The 19,054-nt window shown below is 35.2% G+C and overlaps 1 protein-coding gene across 1 annotated transcript in view; it reads right to left on the bottom strand.

The window, feature by feature from the left end:
* Positions 1 to 19,054, bottom strand: part of Lama2 (laminin subunit alpha 2) — a 556,565-nt gene that overhangs the window by 329,139 nt on the left and 208,372 nt on the right. Inside the window, exons 6-10 of the mRNA XM_042696100.1 lie at positions 12,910 to 13,089; positions 9,658 to 9,747; positions 8,172 to 8,289; positions 5,209 to 5,387; positions 452 to 551 (exon numbers count right to left, since the gene is read on the bottom strand). Of these exons, the coding sequence (XP_042552034.1) occupies positions 452 to 551; positions 5,209 to 5,387; positions 8,172 to 8,289; positions 9,658 to 9,747; positions 12,910 to 13,089 (667 nt within the window). The remainder of the gene's footprint in view (positions 1 to 451; positions 552 to 5,208; positions 5,388 to 8,171; positions 8,290 to 9,657; positions 9,748 to 12,909; positions 13,090 to 19,054) is intronic.

The following is a 19,054-nucleotide window of genomic DNA, read 5'->3' as shown; positions in this document are numbered from 1 at the left end:
TGTCCCAGACTTTTCTGCCTGAGCTGGCTTTGAACTAAGGATGATGCTGTGATTTCAGCCTCCTGAGTAGCTTAAAATGTCAGATGACTGTCTTCTCTTCTTTCTTCAGGTACACACATGCACACACACACAAACAAACACACACACACATACATAACATGCACCTTCGAAAATCACTTTTGTTAATGACAGTGGTCCTGTAAGATTATATAGTTTGATTTCTCGATGACATTTGCATAACTAACTCACTTTATGACATTACAATCAAAGAAAAAACTTAATTATTGAGATGAGCAAGAAATTGGCTCCTTGGGGAAACGCTGATGCACTGATAGATGTAAGACTGTTCGCTGTAGGGAAGGAATTTACTGGAAAGTGATCTAAAAATAATTGACATTGGTTTGTTTGTTTCTCTTCCAGTCATCGGGACATGACTATATGCAATGCTTACCTCGCAGGGCATATTTCTCATCCTTGACACAGATCTCACTTAAAGAGCCAGTTGGATCACAGTGACATGGCTGACAGGGCATTGGATAACTTGGTGATACCTAAAAAGTATTTACAAGAGTAAGTAAATATTAAGAGTAATGAAACACTAATATTAATTAATTAATTTTGTGCCAGTAGTGGGGCTTGAACTTAGGGCTTCTAAACTCTCTCTTAACTTTTTCGGGCTGGTAGTCTACCACTTGAGCCATGTCTCCACTTCTGTTTTTGTTGTTGATGTTGTTTTGCTGGTTAGTTGGGAATAAGAGTCTCTCAGCTTTATCTTCCCAGGCTGGCCTCAAATCATGATCATTAGGTCTCAGCCATGTGAATAGTTAGGATTACAGGTCTGAGCCACCAACAGTGCAACAAACTTTCAAAATAAAGTAGATTAAAAATGAATACTAATTTTAAAAACATTATAAATTATCTATAACATACATGGGAAATTTCTAAGATTAAATTTTAAATGGAATCATATTTTTTCTCATATTTTTTTCTAAATCCAAAGCCCATAATTTGTATTTTTTTTCCTTTAGAGCACATAAAATTGTTTGCATCCTAATAAAATGTGTTAATATACACAGAAGCATACCTACTTGTTTACATATTCTCAACAGTAAGAGAAAAATCACTTGAGAGCTTTGAGTGATTTCCACATAGCATACCTTAGAGAATATTCCTAGTAGACAAACTATATAGAAGAAATTTTCTTGCCTTGAAAATACAGTTTTAGGGCTGGGAAGGTGGCTCAGTAGTAGAGTGCTTGCCTTGCGTGCATGAGGCCCTGGGTTCGATTCCTCAGCACCACATAAGCAAAAAGAAAAAAGCCAGAAGTGGTGCTGTGGCCCAAGTGGTAGAGCGCTAGCCTTGAGCTGAAGAGCTGAGGGACAGAGCCCAGCCCCATGACTGGACCAAAACAAAACAAAAAGGAAAATACAATTTTAAAACCTCATATTTTTGTTATGTAGATTCAACAATTATCAAAATTTTGCCAAATCAGTTTCATTTTTCATCCTTCACTATTTTTTAAAGGAAATCTTAGCTAAAGAACCTTCAGGCCATAAAACATGTGCCTTATAATCAAAGTATCATTATTATAACAAAGAACTATATTATATCTGTGGTAAGCACTAGTATAATCTCATCATAACACCTTCCTAATTGTTTTGTTTCCTTATTACAACGCTGTTCAAATAAGTACAGTTTCCTCCCATTTTGCCATTCAAGAGCTTTACTTTGATTGATTGTGGCATAAACAAAATAATAGAAATTTATTTTGTTGCTCAAAAATATACTACTAAATATTTAAATTAAGCTGTATAGTTATTTAGGGATCTCTATAACCTGGGAGAAAACAATGCCTGCTCTGTAATTAGGAAATCTTGAGCTCATATCCCAATGTGACCACTTACTGGCTGTGTGGACTTGTGTAATTTGTTTACTTCCTTGTAATACAAGGATAACAAAACAACTACAGTGTGGTTATATAAATTAAAATGAAAAGAAATGGCAGGTGAGCCATCTCAGAAGATTTCTTACCTATCCTAAATGCTTAATATAACTAGTAGCTTACTGTTGACTGTTTTAATTAAGCAAACCTAGTCAATGTCCAGATATTTTAAATACATTTGTTTCTCAGATGGCATAGAGCAAAAAACTAAATTAGCTGCCAAAGAAATATTGAAATACTATTGAATATGTGTGTGCATGCGGTTTCCACCAGTAAAAAAAAACATTTTTCATATATACATTCATACATTTAGGCTTAGTTTATAAGTAGAAACTCATTCGCTAATATAAATCAGAATGTCAAAACTGCAGTTGTTTGCACAGCTGATAGAATATGAATCAGCCACATCCACACAGCAGTTTCAAAATCATTTGTTCAAGACACATTTGTCTCTCATCACGAAGAAAAGATTGAACAAAACAGACTGAAGGCAGAGTCTGGGTCTTCAAGCTTATAGGAATGTCAGATTTAAAAGACATTGATTAAAGAGAAAATGGTAAATGATAAAATAGACACATAAACAAAGTGTTATCAGAAAAAGAAGTATAATAACACAATACAATGAAGTCAAGGAATGATTTCTGAAAAAAAGAAAGAAAGAAAATCTCACTTAAACTTGAAGCTTGAAATAACAGTAGCAGAATGAAATTGGGAGAGTTTTTTGTACCCAAAGGAAGCACCTAACCATTAAAAACAAATGAAAACCATTTTATAGCACATTGCAACTTGATCAGAAAAAAATGCTAAATGAAGTTCTTTAGGGAAATAAATAACATGGGAAAACAGGTAACTAGAAATGGTGTACATATCTTTATAGTTAATGAGAACTATCTTTTTACTTTCTTTAAAAGAAAATTAAGTTGAAACAAGTTATAATATTATTTAAGGAGATTACTTGTGAAATATGGAAAGAACAATCCAAAAGGTAAGCCAAGATGAAACCAATTTAAATATCAATAATTTAAGTTTCCAAACTGATAGGTAGTAAAAGAAAAAAGATAAACTAAGGCAGGTTAGAAGAATAATATGACAAGCACAAGAAGCAGAAGTTAATAAAGAAAAGATTAGGCAAAAATAATTTTGAAATGCTAAATAAGAAGAAAAGCAAAGAAGAAAAACAAAATAATTTTAAAGTGTTAAAAATTAAGAATATAATATCAGTATAGAAACTCTAAACTTTGAGAATAATATGGAGATATTAAATTTTAGAACTTTAAGGAAAAAATGTGTGACTATGTGGATAAAATAAACCAATGCTTTGTAAAGTATAATGTATCAAATTGATTTACAAGGATCAAGTATCATGGTACAAGCTTATACTACCAGTGCTTGGGAAACTCTGGTAGGATGAAAAAATGTTCCATCTAGGACTAACCTGAACTACAGAAACAAAGACAAGAAACAAGACCATGAAGCTTATTTAGTTCCTAATAACTGAAAAACTTAATTCATTATCTAATTTCCACAAAAAGGGACTTAAATAGTTTTCCTAGGTAATCCTATTCTACAAATGTAAATTATTTATAAAAGAAAGAATTTTGATTATGCAACCCATTTCCCAACTCCTGTTTTGAGGTCAGTGTACCCAATACAAATATTTGTGAACTATATTACAAAAAATACTCAATTACAGATAAGTATTTCTTATGCAAAGATGTAAAACTCTTTAATTAAATACAACCATGCGAGAGTCAAGTAATATAGTATTTCATGAGTCAGTTAGATTTAACCACAAATACAAACTTACTTTAATATTTTACAATTCAGTTAATGTAAATTGGTTACACTAATGAATAGGGCGAAAACATATATAGATTTAAGTAGACACAGAAAGGCATTTGGTAAAATTCAATCCCTCTTTTTTTCACACACAGTCTCAGCTACCTAGAAATAGCAGGGAAATTGCTGAATATGATAAAAATGCATCCATAAAACCCTACAACTCATGTCATACTCACAGTGAATTATTATGTTTCCATTTGAGATGAGGAAAGAAATAAAAATGTCATTTCTCACCATTTTTACTTAACATTGGCATGAATATTGCAAGGCAGAGTAAGCCTGAATTTATCTTCTGGCAACACTTTATGTGTGTACTTCTAATGAAAATCTAATGTAAAACTACTAGAAGCTATAAATGAATGTTGGATGGCTTCAGAACATAAAGTCAATATGGAAACAACTTTGCAATAACAGCATAGAAATAAAAAGGAAAAGTCTTTTAAAACCAGTTTTTATGGATAATCTTTTAAAATACAACACTAAAGATTAAATTTAATTAAAGATATTTAAAATCCCTATACCATAATTATTGTTATGAATCATTTTAAAAGAGACACATATATAGATATATCCATTGATTAAATGATCTCGCTCTATTGCAATTTTAGTTCTCTCCATCTTTTTGTAAATATCTTTCCCCCCCAAAAAATCCCCAAGTAATATTTTCTGTAACAACCAAGTCAGTAGTAAAATTGGACACAACTACAAAGAAACTACAAATGTTCAAAATGAAGATAAAGTTGGGGTACTACATTACCTGAAACTAAGTTTATTGAAGTTAATCAAGGTATTGTGGCACTGGATGGCAAAAACAATGAAGGAGATATCCACTAACACTCTAGATTTTGAACCACATTGCTTATCACACATCTAATTTTAAAATGACTTGTTGACCATAAATCATTATTTTATACAAGTTACAAAGATTTGCTTAGATCTGTACTAGCATTAAAAAGAAAAGCTTCTGAATATAAAACTAATAATATTTTGTCAGGCATTAAAGGCTCCCACCCGTTATCCTAGATACTCAAGAGGCTGAGAGCTAGAATTGTGATTTGAAGCCAGCCAAGGCAGAAAAGTCTGTCAGACTCTTATCACTAATTATCCAGCAGAAAGCCAGAAGTGGAGGTATAACTCAAGAGGTAGGGTAAAAGCTTGGAGAGGAAAAGCTGCTAGGCTCTGGTGGCTGGTTCATCTTGTATTCTTGTCTATTCAGGAAGCTGAGGTCTGACAGAGTTTGTTCAAGGCCAATGTGGGCAGGATAATCCAGGAAACTCTTATCTCCAATAAAATACCACAAGCCAGAAGCGGACTCTTTATTTTGACACCTACCTTTTTGGAGAACCTATCAACATTATTTTTCTGTTCAACATACCATTGTATAAGATAGTAAAAAGAACATGGGATAGAAGAGCATAATTTACCCCTTTGGGTCTGAAGAAGCCATCCAGGCACGTCTCACAGTTGATGCCGGCTGTGTTTTGTGTGCAGTTAATGCACACGCCACCTCCAATATACTTCCCATGAATGTTCAAACTCAGGTTTCTTCTAGCAACATTTTCATCATAGTAGCACTCGTCAGCTTTTCCATGACAATTGCATGCTGTGTGAAGAGAAAAAGAAATTCGTGACCATGAATTTCATGCTTCAGACAGATTTAAAAGATGTTTTCTATGCCAGGCGCTGGTGGCTCACGCCTGTAATACTAGCTACGCAGGAGGCTAAGATCTGAGGATCACAGTTCAAAGCCATCCCAGGCAGGAAAGTCTGTGAGACTCCTATCTCAGAAAACCGGAAGTGGTGCAGTGGCTCAAGTAGTAGAGCTCTAGCCTTGAGGTGAAGAGCTCAGGGACAGAGTCCAGGCTGAGAGTTCAAACCATATGACCATTTTTTTTTAATGTATTTTCTCCTATACACAAATGGATTCAGAAAGCACTTGGATTTATTGGATATATATTATATATACAAATATACTTTTAATAAAATCTGAAGTAATGAAACATGAATTAAACTGAATCCTATGAAATTACCAATATCTTACTGATTCATGCCTTACAAATCCACATAATTCAACCTGTAATTTCTATAAGAAGATGAATAAGAGATGAATAAAAATGATTGAACAATAGCATTAAATGGTACACAATCAGGTAATCAGTAATGAATAATTATCATGTGTTAATCTCTGGCTAAATCTAATCATAAAATGATACCTAAAGGGTACATTTCCATTCTATTAGTACAAATAACAATGAAGCAGAACTTTGTTTTAATGCTTTAAATTTTTTTTGCTATTGCTACTAATTTTAATTTAAAAAAATATATATATCTTTTGTATATTGGCAAACTGAGTCATTGAGAGCTGTAGTAACACAAATTAACCCAATCAATATTTGAAATCACATGCTGAGGTTCAATTCCTAAGTCTGCACTTCTTACCACTGACAGCCCTTCACATTCTACCCAGTAAACAAGAGAGAGAGAGAGGGAGAAAGAGAGAGTGTGTGAGAGAAAGGGAGAGAGGTAACATATATGGTAGATGTCAAGTAATTAGGACAAATGAGAACACCAGGCAAACCTGGGTTTGAGAGTCTGTTCCACTATTTAGAAATCATGTGATGTAGAAACTTCATTTCACTATATACCATGGGGTAGTCAATAATAATTACCAAACTGGAATATTTAAAAGCATCAAGTGAGATAGTTCACGTGAGATCATTAACATAATTGCTTATAGAAAAGTTCTCAATTGACTTGTCTGCTCTTCAGCCTTCTTGTCTTTTTCATGTTACTTTACAGTAATTGGGGAAAATGAAACATCACTTTCACTTGAAGAACTGGGTAAGGTGTCTAAGGAGCACATGGTAATAAACATAAATTTCTAGGCATTATAAGCAATCTTATCTGTTTAGATATTGCACAAGAATAATTAAGTAATCAAGAATGATTTCTGCTGGCAGTATGGAGGGAAATACAGTGCAATGAAATTTTATTTTCACAGTACTTAGAATTTGCTTTCCAAAGATGAGGTAGTGCAGGCAAAGCACTGATGATGCTCAAGGTCCTTCTCACTCTCTGAAGCTAGGACCCTTCATCTGTCTTATCAACTGCACGCAGCCCAGCTCTAGGTGGACAGCCCCAGGGGACAGGGCTAGCACCCTAGCATCTGGTATCAAAGAGCCATTTCCATTCTGTCATCAGAAGCAGCTGTTTCACAGAATGTCTAAGACATGTGATATCTAACTGTTTTGTAATAAGACTTAGGAATGGAATGATTATTCATTGCTCTTTAGAGATATATCTTGCCTTAAATAAGCTAGATTAATGAAAATCCAAATTAGACTCAAAGGAATTAGAAGGCAATTAAACATTTTATACAGGGATTTATCATATCAAAATGATTTTCCTAAATATTAGGGCAATTGGAATACAACTGAACTTGGAAGGTTTTATACAAACTTTAAGTAATGGATCCAAAGGCATGAGATTTATGTAATATTTTATGATTAATATGCCCATATTCAATTCAGGGGCTTTAAAAAGGTTTCTTTAGAAATATAATCACTTCCCTTCCCCATTGAAAAGATATTGTTCATCATCCCAATATTCTTGAAAGGCATATAATAGTAAGTGAAAATCCTGTATTCAGCAGTCTTCTGTCTCTGCTGCTTAAAACCATTTTGGTCTCTGTTTAAACACAGGTGCTCAAGCACAGAGTGGTAAAGGATTTACAGATCCACTTAACATTCCACAACTGTGTATGATGAACCATGATAAGATGTTAGATACCAGAATTCCTACCCTCCCAACTTTCTCCATGATTACTGATATTCTACAAACTGAAGCTTAATTCCAATTAAATCTGAAAGCAAGAATCTCTGGGTGGTAATCTCTCTTAGGAATAAATGTCTACTCCCTGAGGGAGAGGCTGAGGAATGTCATAAGGATGCCCTGGAGCAGGGTTGGGGATTTAGCTCAGTGACAGAGTGATTGATTCACATATAAGAATATAAGAAAGCCTAGTTTTGATTTCCACAACCACAGGGAGAGGAGAAGGGGGACTTAGAAAACTGAATGACTAAGATAGCAGCTTTGGCCTTAGGTAAAATATACAAAATGATCTTAGTATGGTGGGCACATGTATAATCTTATCTACTGGGGAAGTATAGACAGAAAAAAAAGCCAGTTTGAAGCTGATCATACAAAAATATAATATCCTGTCTGAATAAATAAAAAAATAAACAGTTGAGAAATATGGTTCAGGTGGAATGCATGCCAAGGAAGCAAGAGTTCCTGAGTTCAAACACTTAGTGCCATCAAAGAATGGAAAGATGAGCTTCCTTATCCTCACTACAAAGGGCATGCTGTCCACTTCTCAACAGCATACCTTCACATTCAGTCTTTGTCAGGAAAGTACCAGCTCTCCAGGGTTTCTGGTGGAATCCTGGACAGCACTGGTCACAGCTGTCGCCACATGTGTTATGCTCACATTCACAGCGAGATTTCTAGGGGGAAGCACACATTGACTGTTATTTAGAACCACAGGTAGTGTAGAGAAAGAAGCAGACATCTAGACTAATATGTAAGACTGTCAATCTTGACAGGAATTTGTGCCAACCTGAGAATGGGCACAAATAAATCCATATCAGCACGACGTGGTCCCAGTTGATTCTGGAATCACTGAATTTTATTCTAGAAGAGAGCGGGGAGGCCCAAAGGAGGTATGAATTCTCCCTCTCTGATATCTGGGATCTATAGGTTTTTCTGCACGTGTCGTGCATTTCAAGACTTTGCTCAAAGAACTACTAAGGTTTGTGGGTGTGTTGAAAAATAGAGGAGTTGATTTTTCCCCAGATACTCAACTACGGTTAGGGGAAAATCACCAATCTCAGGTTTTCCAAAACTAAATCTGCTGAGCTCTCTGACTGATGTATGGATTCATCCCATACAACTGCCCTTCCATGGCTACCTTAGATCTCAGAGCCTAGAGAGCACTACCCACCATTGACATTTAGAGAGAGCACTCGACCATTGACATGCAGCACTCTCCACCTAGGAGATAACATTCTACAATCTGGCACTTAAAACACTAGTGTGGAGAGTAATGGAATTTGTACCAGGTACAGTAGAAGCAAAAGAAGAGAGAGGAAAACATAGCCCTCCTGACATTCACTGATTTTTACTATTCCATATATTTATTCCATATACAGCACAGTTGATGATTTTTAATTTCACCAGTTTGTTTATGACAAGAATAAAACAGGTTCTCATTCATCTTCCTCTCTAGGTTACGTTCACCTAATATATTCATTGTCATTAATGAAAAATGTTCCACAAAAGCACTCCAGCTTGACAGCCACAATGCTCTTGAAGTGTTTCTTGTACCCAAGAAGAGAAAATGTCCTCATCTCATTTCAGCCTCCTGTGCCTCAGCCATTCCTATCTTTCCCTCCATGCCCAGTTTATAACCAAGCATTTAAAACTGAGCCACAGATTTTAAATATTAATGTATAATGCTTTGCTTTTGAATGTGCTTGCATTAACTTTTTGTATGGAAAAATTTTAAAGAAATGATTGTGACAGCTAAAATCATGCCACTGACTGTCATAGCTGGAGACATTTCAAAATAGATACCACTTTAGAAACTTTTTTCTTTTTGTGGGGGGGAGGGAAAGAACTGAATCTGTTTTTAGTTACTTCAAAGTCTATCATCTTAACTGCTAGCTCTATTTCACCCTGGCATAGCTTTCTGTTACACTGTCTAAGTGGGGACCTGACACCCATTCACAGCATTCTCTGTCGGTGAAGACTCTCAGGAAACATTTTCCAGTTCAGCATTTCATTTTTCCTAAGCGGCCTATAAATATACATACATTTGTTGCTGGATCAAGCGGACAAGCTCGGGCATGACCGTAGCAGATGCACATGCCTCCGACGGAAATATCCTTGACTGAGTAGTAATACTGCAAAAAGCAATGCAGAGAGGGGTACTGTTAGCCGGCTGTAACGTGCAAGGAACAAAAGGGAACTTTTTGTTCAAGAAATGAGCTTTTGCTTTTATTCTTCATTCGAGTTGTACTTGTTTGCTTCCTGAGGACTTGCAAAATGGATGAGGCTTCAAGCTAGTTTTGGAAGCACAGAACCCCCAAAACAAGGCCTCTAATTTCAATGATGGGGCCCCGTAAGAAATTTATTTTCCCTGGTCTCTTCAAAATCCAGGCTGGGGGATCCACTGTCAACAGTAGCTTTTAATTTGAACTATGGATAATGATTCTTCACCTAAAGCATTCTTTTCTGTTTGTTTTTGTTTTTGCAGGTCCTGGGGCTTGAACTCAGGCCTTGGGACAATGTCCCTGGGCCTCTTTGTATTCAAGGCTAGCACTGTACCCTTTGAGCCACAGTGCCACTTCCAGCTTTTTCTGAGCAGTTTATTGGAGATAAGAATGTCACAGACTTTCCTGCATGGACTGGCTTCAAATAGCAATCCTCAAATCTTAGCTTCCTGAGTAGCTAAGATTACAGGCGTGAGCCACAAGCACCTAGCAGCTAAGGGTTTTTTGTTGTTGTTGTTGTTGTTTTTTAATGTAGTTTCCTCAAAGAAAAACACTTTAATTGTGACCATTAAAGATGATATTCACAAAATCTCCTACGTTACTTGACAGATTTGAAAAGAAATAATAAATTTATAGGAAATTGTGGTATGCCCAAATTTAGAAGAGGGGGAAAAAAGTAAGTATAAGTTTGATGTGCAGAACATTTGAGCTTTTATTATTATAGTAGAATGCCAGACAAAACTTTTGTATCTGAAGTTAATAAGGTTATACTGCTTATTTTAACCTACTTTTTGGTAAAGCAATTCATAATTTTATAGCTAAATGAATATTGAAATAAGAATAACTGTATTTATAACATTTTATAATTGCCAGAGACCTTTACACTATCATATACAGTCCAAACAACTCTCTCAATAGAGAGTTCCAATTTTCCAATTATGTATGTGAAAAAATACTATACCGAACAAGAGTAATTATGTGGACACAAATCTTCAGTTTGTGGCTTTTTCTTTTTACTTCAGTTTTTCCTACCACTTTTGTTTCTCTCTCTCTCTCTTTCTCTCTCTCTCTCTCTCTCTGTCTCTCTCTCTCTTTCTCTGTCTCTCTCTCTCTCTCTGTGACTGTCTCTCTGTCTCTCTCTCACACACACACACATACAGTCTTTTAACTTTTTTTATTTTATCACCTTATTTACATACCTCGAATTTAAACTAATGGTAGTTTCTAGGAATTTGGATAATGTAAGTATCTCATTTACATTTAACTACATTGCTCAATAATACAAATACAAGTGGAGATATTTCCTTTAAAAACCTGGTATAGCATTATTTGTAAATGCATTTAAAACTGAGCAACAGATTTTAAATATAAATGTATAATGCTTTGCTTGTGAATCACCGAGGGCTGAAATTCAATATTCTACTTTGATATATTTAAATTTGCATGTAGTGTTTATTGAACTTGAGCACTTTAAAAATTATTTATATATTGGCTTGTATGCACTATTTTAAAGTCTTATTCAGTTCTAAATAATAGATATGTACCCCCACCTCTACTCTGCCTTTTGGAAGAGATAATGAAAGGAGTACTAATTTATTTTCATTGAGATATCCTACTATACTGCTAAGAAAGAACAAATTTCACCTCAATATTATTCAGTATTCCTTGGTGTATATGTTTAAGCCATGTCAAAATTAAAATTAGACTCAATTTTTCTCAAATATGTGAAGAATCTAAACATTGCTATTGGAAAACTATTACTTTTGTGTAAGGTAATTGACAATCTGGTGAAACAGAATGATAGATAAAATTGTATCAGATTTGGAAAATACAGGGCACTAAAACATCTAACATGTATTGTTTGGTGATGATTAAAACCACGTCTTTTTTTGCTGTTGAAGTGGTTAAGTGATTAAGACAGCAAGCATGTGAATAGTGTTCAACTCCAGTGGTATTCAGTTCACCAGCTCCGCAATAATGCAAGTGGTACCAATGGTCTGATTATTAACATCATTCTAGAATTAAGTGCTTTGTCTCACAATATAAGTTACTTCCTCTTTCTTACCTACAGATATAGTAATAATAGACAATTGTTAACGTGGATTTGCTTTATGGATTTATGACTGAATTTTGTCTTGGTTCAGTAGGGGTCAATAGCCTATGAACAGCGTACAGAGTAAACAGGCCGATGTACAGTCATCAGTCTGGATAGACCAACTATTCATATGTGAAGGGCTAATAAATTTAGTTCTAGAAAGCAGCATTTCTTTTAACTCTAAGGGTCAGAGATGTGTTCAACTTTTAGATTTTTTTTCTGTTATTTCAATTACAGAAAATAAAGTAATATATGGAATCGGCTTTCACCTATAGCAATGTTTTTATTTTTAAAAAAACTATAGTTACATAAAGAATTTTAAAACCAGAATATCTGATAAGACAAAATGATCCAGAGACCCGCAACATTAACAACACTGGGAAATTTTCTAGAACTGCACAATCACAGGCCTGTCTTACTATAGGAGCTACAGGATTCTAGTTGGTTCTTTAAACTTTAAAGTTTAAGAAATATTATATTTTTCTCTCTTTCTCCCTCTGTGTGTGTGTGTGTGTGTGTGTGTGTGTACATATTTCTGTCTGTGTCTGTATCTTGTCTGTGTGTTGGATCATGATTTAATATTCATGTCTTAGAGTGGGCTGTGGTCAAAAATGTCCCCAAGTCCCTGTATTTTTAGTAGCAAGTGTTCAAAGCCCATTATAATGATAGTGCAGATCACCTGAAGTGACAAAATCCAATTATTTAGTCTTTACAAAAAGATTATGAGCAAGATTATTATGATCCTCATTTTACAAAATAGGAAATTAAATTTCAAGCATATAAAAAGGCTTGATAAATGTCCTCTACCTAATGAGTGGCAGAGCTTGGATTTGGACAAAGGATGGTCTATTGAATTTTAAAATCTTAGATAACTACTCCTAGCATCTCTGAGAAATTTCTTTCTAAATTCCTTGACAGAAAATGGAAAGGAAGAGTGTGATCTCATTCACAGGTTGCCAGGAATCGCTTTCACTTACTCTTCTGGTGACAATGGGGTCGATTTCTCTGGGGTCTTTGTGAGCAAACATCATCAGGTCGGCATTCAAGGTGCGGATCCTCTGAAATCTCAGGCGAATGTAGCGAGCAGAGGTGAATTCCAGAAGTTCTGGGGAAGGGTCATCAGCACTTGGTCTCCCATTGATCAAAGAAATGTGAATCTATACAACATGGAAAATATTTGGACAATTATTTATCAAAACTAAACATCTTGTTTTGCTAGTTTCTTTTTCCTTAAGAAAATGAAGAGTTCTTGTTTCACAAGGAGCAGATGCAAGTTCATGTTTATTCATCAGATAATTGAAATAACTGGGGTGCTTCATGGACTTTCTTATTAGAACAAGTGCATAAGGTCATCTACTTAGGTTGTCTCCAATTTATATATATATATATACATATATATATATATATTCCTCTATTTCAAGTAAAAAATATCATGTGCGTGTATGTGCATGAGTGCGTGCGTGTGCGTGCGTGTGTGTGTGTGTAATGGGACTTGAAATCAGGGCCTGACCTCTGTCCCTGAGCTTTTTCCCTCAATTCTGGTACTCTATCATTTGAACCATAGCTCCATTCCTAGCTTTTTGCTAGTTAATTGGAGATAATAGTCTCATGGACTTCTCATGAACTTCCCTGCTCTGGATGGCTTCCAACTGCAATCCTCACATCTCAGCTTCCTTAGTAGCTAGGAATACAGGTAGTCACTAACACATGATTCTGAAAATTATTATATGCTGCATTATGTAAAAATCTGGTTAATGCATTGTACTCACAAACTGTCATGTTCAATCAAAACTCATTTATATAACTACCTAAGGATAATAATAATCATCATCATAATAATATAAAGAATCTGGAGAAGTGGAGCTATGGCTCAAGTGTTAGAATGTTAGCCTTGAGCAAAAAGCTCAGGGACAGCACCCAGGCCCTGAGTTCAAGCCTCAGAACCAGAACAAAAACATACAAAAAGAATCTAGTATATAGCTGGACTCAAGAAAACTTGGTAAAAAAGTATTTCGAATTATCTGACTAGATTAGGAGCCCATATCTTTAAAATTCCTGAAGTTGAAACCATCTCATTACATATAAAAATACATGTCTATAAAGTATAGAAAACAGAATTTATAAATGAGGAGAAAGGACAAAGCTCTGTTCACAGCAAGACATTTTAATAAATTGGTTTTTTGTTTTCATTCATTTTTTTAGTAATTGATAGAGCCACACAATAACATTTTAGCAAGGATATAATATGTTCTAAGAAAAATATATTATATGAAAAAGACATTGAAACTGAAAAGGAACGATAATGTTTTAGGAAAGTAATTTAGCACAATTGACTCCAGAAGAAATACAATATAATCAGACCAATTTTCGTGTCAAAATAAAGACATTGTCAAAAAACTTTCTCCAAAGGCACATGAAGTTGTCATACCCCAGGGTTGTCCTAGAACCAAAATTCTAGTGAAGGATGAACATTAGATAATAGGAAGTGAACTTTTATCACAAATAAGGGAATGGTCCTGTGTTCCTAAAGTGCTCTTATAAATCAACAAGGTAGCATGAAAACTAGATGAAAGGAAACATGAGGGCATTATTGAAAGAAACAAAGATAAATGCTTATTAAATTATTGATGAGAAATCAAACTTCACCCAAATAAGATAAATGTTCAAAACAAGCACACAGGTAAGCATTTTTCTAAATTTTCAAGATGGCCAAAACTCTTCAGGAATCCAATGACTGGACTAAAGGAGTATAGGAGTAGTTCTTACATTCAAGGGAATGAAGATAAAAGAAATGAAATATAACTCAATAAGTCATTTGAACAATAAATACTACATTGGAAATGTACATAATTACTGAAGTAGCACTTAAGTTTCTAAGATTGATGCTAGAAGACTACAGATAGTAATCATATTGGGCTCTATAGAGACAGGTTGTTCAATGTTCTGAATATTCCCATTCTCTCATCTCACATGTATATGTCGGGACTTTAATCTCCATGTGATAGTATTTGGAGGTTAGGTCTTTGGGAAATAATTAGGTCCTAAGATTAGTAATTGCCTTGTGAATGGAATTAAAGCTTTAACAAGGGAAGCCTGAGCACTAGTTTTCTTCTCGCCATGTGAAAATAGAGTAAGAAGTCCGGAAGAGAGACCTCACCATGATCCAGGCCATGCTGGCACTATGATCTTGAACTTCTGGAACTATGAAAAATATGTCTTGTTTCCAACCCACCCAATCTATGAAACTTTCTTATAACACTTTGAGTAGACAAAATCAACATTATTTTTTTAGCTTTTTTTTTTTTTTTGGATCCTAGTAAAACCCTGCAGTTTAATATCCATCATTGTAAGACTGGTTAACTAAATTTAATTACATATAGCCATAAAAAAGAATAAAAATCCCTATTGTACTTGATAGGAAGAAGCACTTTCATTTTTGCATTATGGAAATGGATACTACCTATATGATTAATTTAATGAGATAAAAATGTTAAAGAAACTGAAGCTGACTGGTATGTTTTCCAATTAAAAATATACACACAAGCATGTATACATACACACTGGGTTAAAATGACAGGAAAAATAAACTGCGAGTTCTGTGCAAGAAGGGGAAATACTCAAGTACAGGATTCAAGGTCATCCCTGGAATTTGGATACTCTTTTGCAAGACAATATGTCATGCATGTTAATTATACTTTTGACAGGGGAGTCGATAATATGTATTTCCATCCTAGTATCCTTTGCATTTAGATAATCCCAAAGATCATTTTAGAAACTTGCTGCCAATAAGTGACTTGAATCACAAGAGAAATATAGCACACTCTGTGAAGAGAAACTAATTTTGATGTCACAAAAAATAGACTCAAAATACCCCATGATAAAATATGAGCTGTTTGAGCTAATTGAATCTATCTTGGATACTTACTGGAGAATAAATTCACTGAGTAAACAAGTTGGAGGTTGATAGAATGCAGGGTTTTCTACCATATTAAGTCTCCTAAAATGCTAAATAACCTCTAATGCAGAAACACTAAGGAGAAAGGAGATCTTGCATGTTCCACAAATCCAATACCTAATAGGAGAACCAAAAATATGTTTGAAATTAACTTGTCTCTGTTGCTTAAGGACACCCCAATTAAATGTTCCAAGAATGTCAACATATATATGATACTTAGAAATTAATTTTGGCATCCAAAGAAAGATGTTACCAGTGCCCTTGAATTCATGCTTAAATTTCTTTCAATTCTTCCCTGAGTACTCCACAAAACAATTTGAAAGGAAACAAAATTACAACATGGCTAGAATGAGTATTACTAATGCTTCTTTGATGTTCACACTCTACTGATCCACACTGGTGCTGTATAAGCAATCAGCCAATTCCTCACTTAAACATAAAAAGACATTGAAAAGCAGGGGATGCACATTCTTATACAAGTTAGAAAACCATATGACTGTTCCATGAAACATTTCGCAAAGGAACACTTCTCCTCACAGCTTTGGTATTTTTATCAAGCGTCTCTGCCAAGAGATCTTGGGAATATACTTAGTCCCAAGCTGTTTCTGGGATATAAAGCCAGCCAGCTGTTTGGCCATGATGTGTGCAACTTCCTTAAACTGCTCTCCCCACCCTCTTCTTTCCTTTTTTTTCACACTCTCCCTCCAAATAAATCATAATATTGGATAGGATGTTATATCTGGCACAATGTTGTGTAATTTCAAGTGTACAGAGAGGGATGGTTTAACATACTTCCTGATTTCCTATGGGGTGACAACTGGAGTGTGTCTGTCTTCAAAGAAGATGAAAGGATCTGTCCCCAGGATCGCCACTGCCTTGCTGTGAGCCCCTGGGAAATCTGTGACAATCTAGTGTCATCTGAAATGCTTCCCATTATAGATCTGTTGGTGAGTGTACATTCACGCTGTCACAGGAATGCCTTCCAACTGAAAATGTGTGACTGTGATTACCAAGTGGCTTTTCAGATTTGAACCTTACTGTTGTCAGCAAAGACTTTTTACAGACAAACACATGGAAAACGTATCAGAATATTTTTATTACCCAACAACTGTATGCATATTAAGCTCTGCTTACCCAGATCATTCTGCTGTCACTAGGTAAATCATCCTACACATTGTGTTTCCCTTACACATGGAAATGACTTTCGTGACTGGATAGGATGTTTACTTTAAACTTGAAGAGATTTTTCCGAGTGGAAAATTCTCCTTCCCATGGATGCAAAGGTGATGAGGGAATGGATGGATGGGGAAATGCTAAAAGAAAATCAGGGTCCACCTGTATCCCTAGTTAAACGATTTGTTTTTGTCCTTCCCCTCCACAAATTATACCAACATCAAATACAGTGAAAGCAGGGGTTATACTGTGGGGGAGGGACATACAAAGCAACATGGAAATCATCTTATAAATATGTTTGAAACAATTGCATGTTTTGACTGTGATCTATCATGTGAGATCATGTGTGGATTATTCCACAAGTAGTGTCATGTGATGCCATGTAGGCTCACATTTTAGATCATTTCAGATTTTAGGTGTTGAGATTAGGGATGCTCAACTTATAATGTTGTTGCTCCCTAAGGCACAATGTGGAATCTCTCTAATACTGTGCTCAATGCTTGGCCCTTTCTCTCTTGTACCCACCCACACTTAATCACCCCATCAACACCCATCATCTTCATTGTGGCTCCCACACTTAAGTCTCTAGGTTTGACTTCTTTTCTGAAGATCAGAAACCACCTATTTGTTATTTGTTAGCTTACACAGTTCTCCAATAGGCATCTAACACTACATTTCTCCTTTTTTTTCTTAGTTTTTTTCAATTTCACTAAATCTTTCTATCCTTTTAGTTACGCCCACTAACAGTTTAGGATGTTTGGCTCTTTTTAGTTTTATTTTATGTCAAATTTATTGGCAAATCTTGTTTACTAGACTCAGAATTTATCTGGCATCCTATCACTGACTCAGCACCTCCACCCTTACCATGGTGGAACACACTTTCATCATCATAGACCGAGCCACTGCTCTTGGTGGTTTCCTAAATATTTAGTAAATATAACTGTGACCCCAAAGCATAGATCAGTCATATCTTTCTGTTTCTAATGAGAGTAAATATTTATATGTGTTATTTTCCCAAAAGTAAAGTTAATAATCTTTTGTATCAGTTTCTACTCAAATACTTTGAATTAAGTTGATGTAAGGGAAATTAGGGGCTGGGCATTGTTGTTTATGCCTCCAATCCCAACTACTCTGGAGGCAGACATCAGAGGTTCCATAGTTTAAAGCCATTAAAGGCCAAACTTCAGGTAGACCCCCATCTCAAGTAATGAGCCAAGTGTGGTGGTTTATGATTCTGATCCCTGGTTCATGGGAGGCAGTACATAGGTGGTAGACAAGAGAATAATAATCTAAGGCCAGTCCCAGGCAAAAACAAGAGAACTTATCTGCAAAATAACTGAAGCAAAAATACTCTATGGGCCTGGCTCAAGTGGTAGGGCAACTGTCTAGCAAGTGTGGAGTCTTGAGCTCAAACTACAGTACTATAAAAACAAAAAAGAATCAAAGAGACAGAGAGCTCAAGAAAGAATATGAAAATTAATAGCTCTTACTCTCCTCAAACATTTACAGTGGTATTTTGTTTTAGACAAGTACTTGGTTCCATTTCCCAGAAACTTAAATTGTTTTTCTCCTGTTCTTTGAAATTATAATTCTTTCATTTGTCATTCCTAGATGAAAGCTTTGCCTTCCATGAAATATTTAAACAGATTCTTCACTGTCAAAGCTCCAGTCATTAATAAATTGCAACATAATAAGAAAATCAGTTCTCTTCAAAGTGTACTTGTCATTTTAGGATTTTCTTTCTTTTCTTTCATCATTCCTAGTGGAACAATTTAAAATACTCTGTTCCATTGGTTTGTGTTGCTTCTTTTCTGGCCAGAGAACCTCCTCATCCCTTCATTTTCCAAAAGTTAGTTACAACATTTTTTTAAATCCCATACTAACAGCAGATTTCATGTGACAGTGATTTCTAACTCCTATGGAACTGCTGAACACACAGAAGGTCTAAATTTTTAGGAAAGTTCAAAAATAGAAGTAAAGTCTCAGCTGCTTTA

The sequence above is a fragment of the Dipodomys spectabilis genome, unplaced genomic scaffold, assembly GCF_019054845.1.
Source record: "Dipodomys spectabilis isolate Male_0828 unplaced genomic scaffold, ASM1905484v1 ptg000001l, whole genome shotgun sequence".
Taxonomy (NCBI): domain Eukaryota; kingdom Metazoa; phylum Chordata; class Mammalia; order Rodentia; family Heteromyidae; genus Dipodomys; species Dipodomys spectabilis.
Note: the sequence above shows the minus strand (reverse complement) of the source record. Positions and strands in the feature narration are given on the sequence as shown.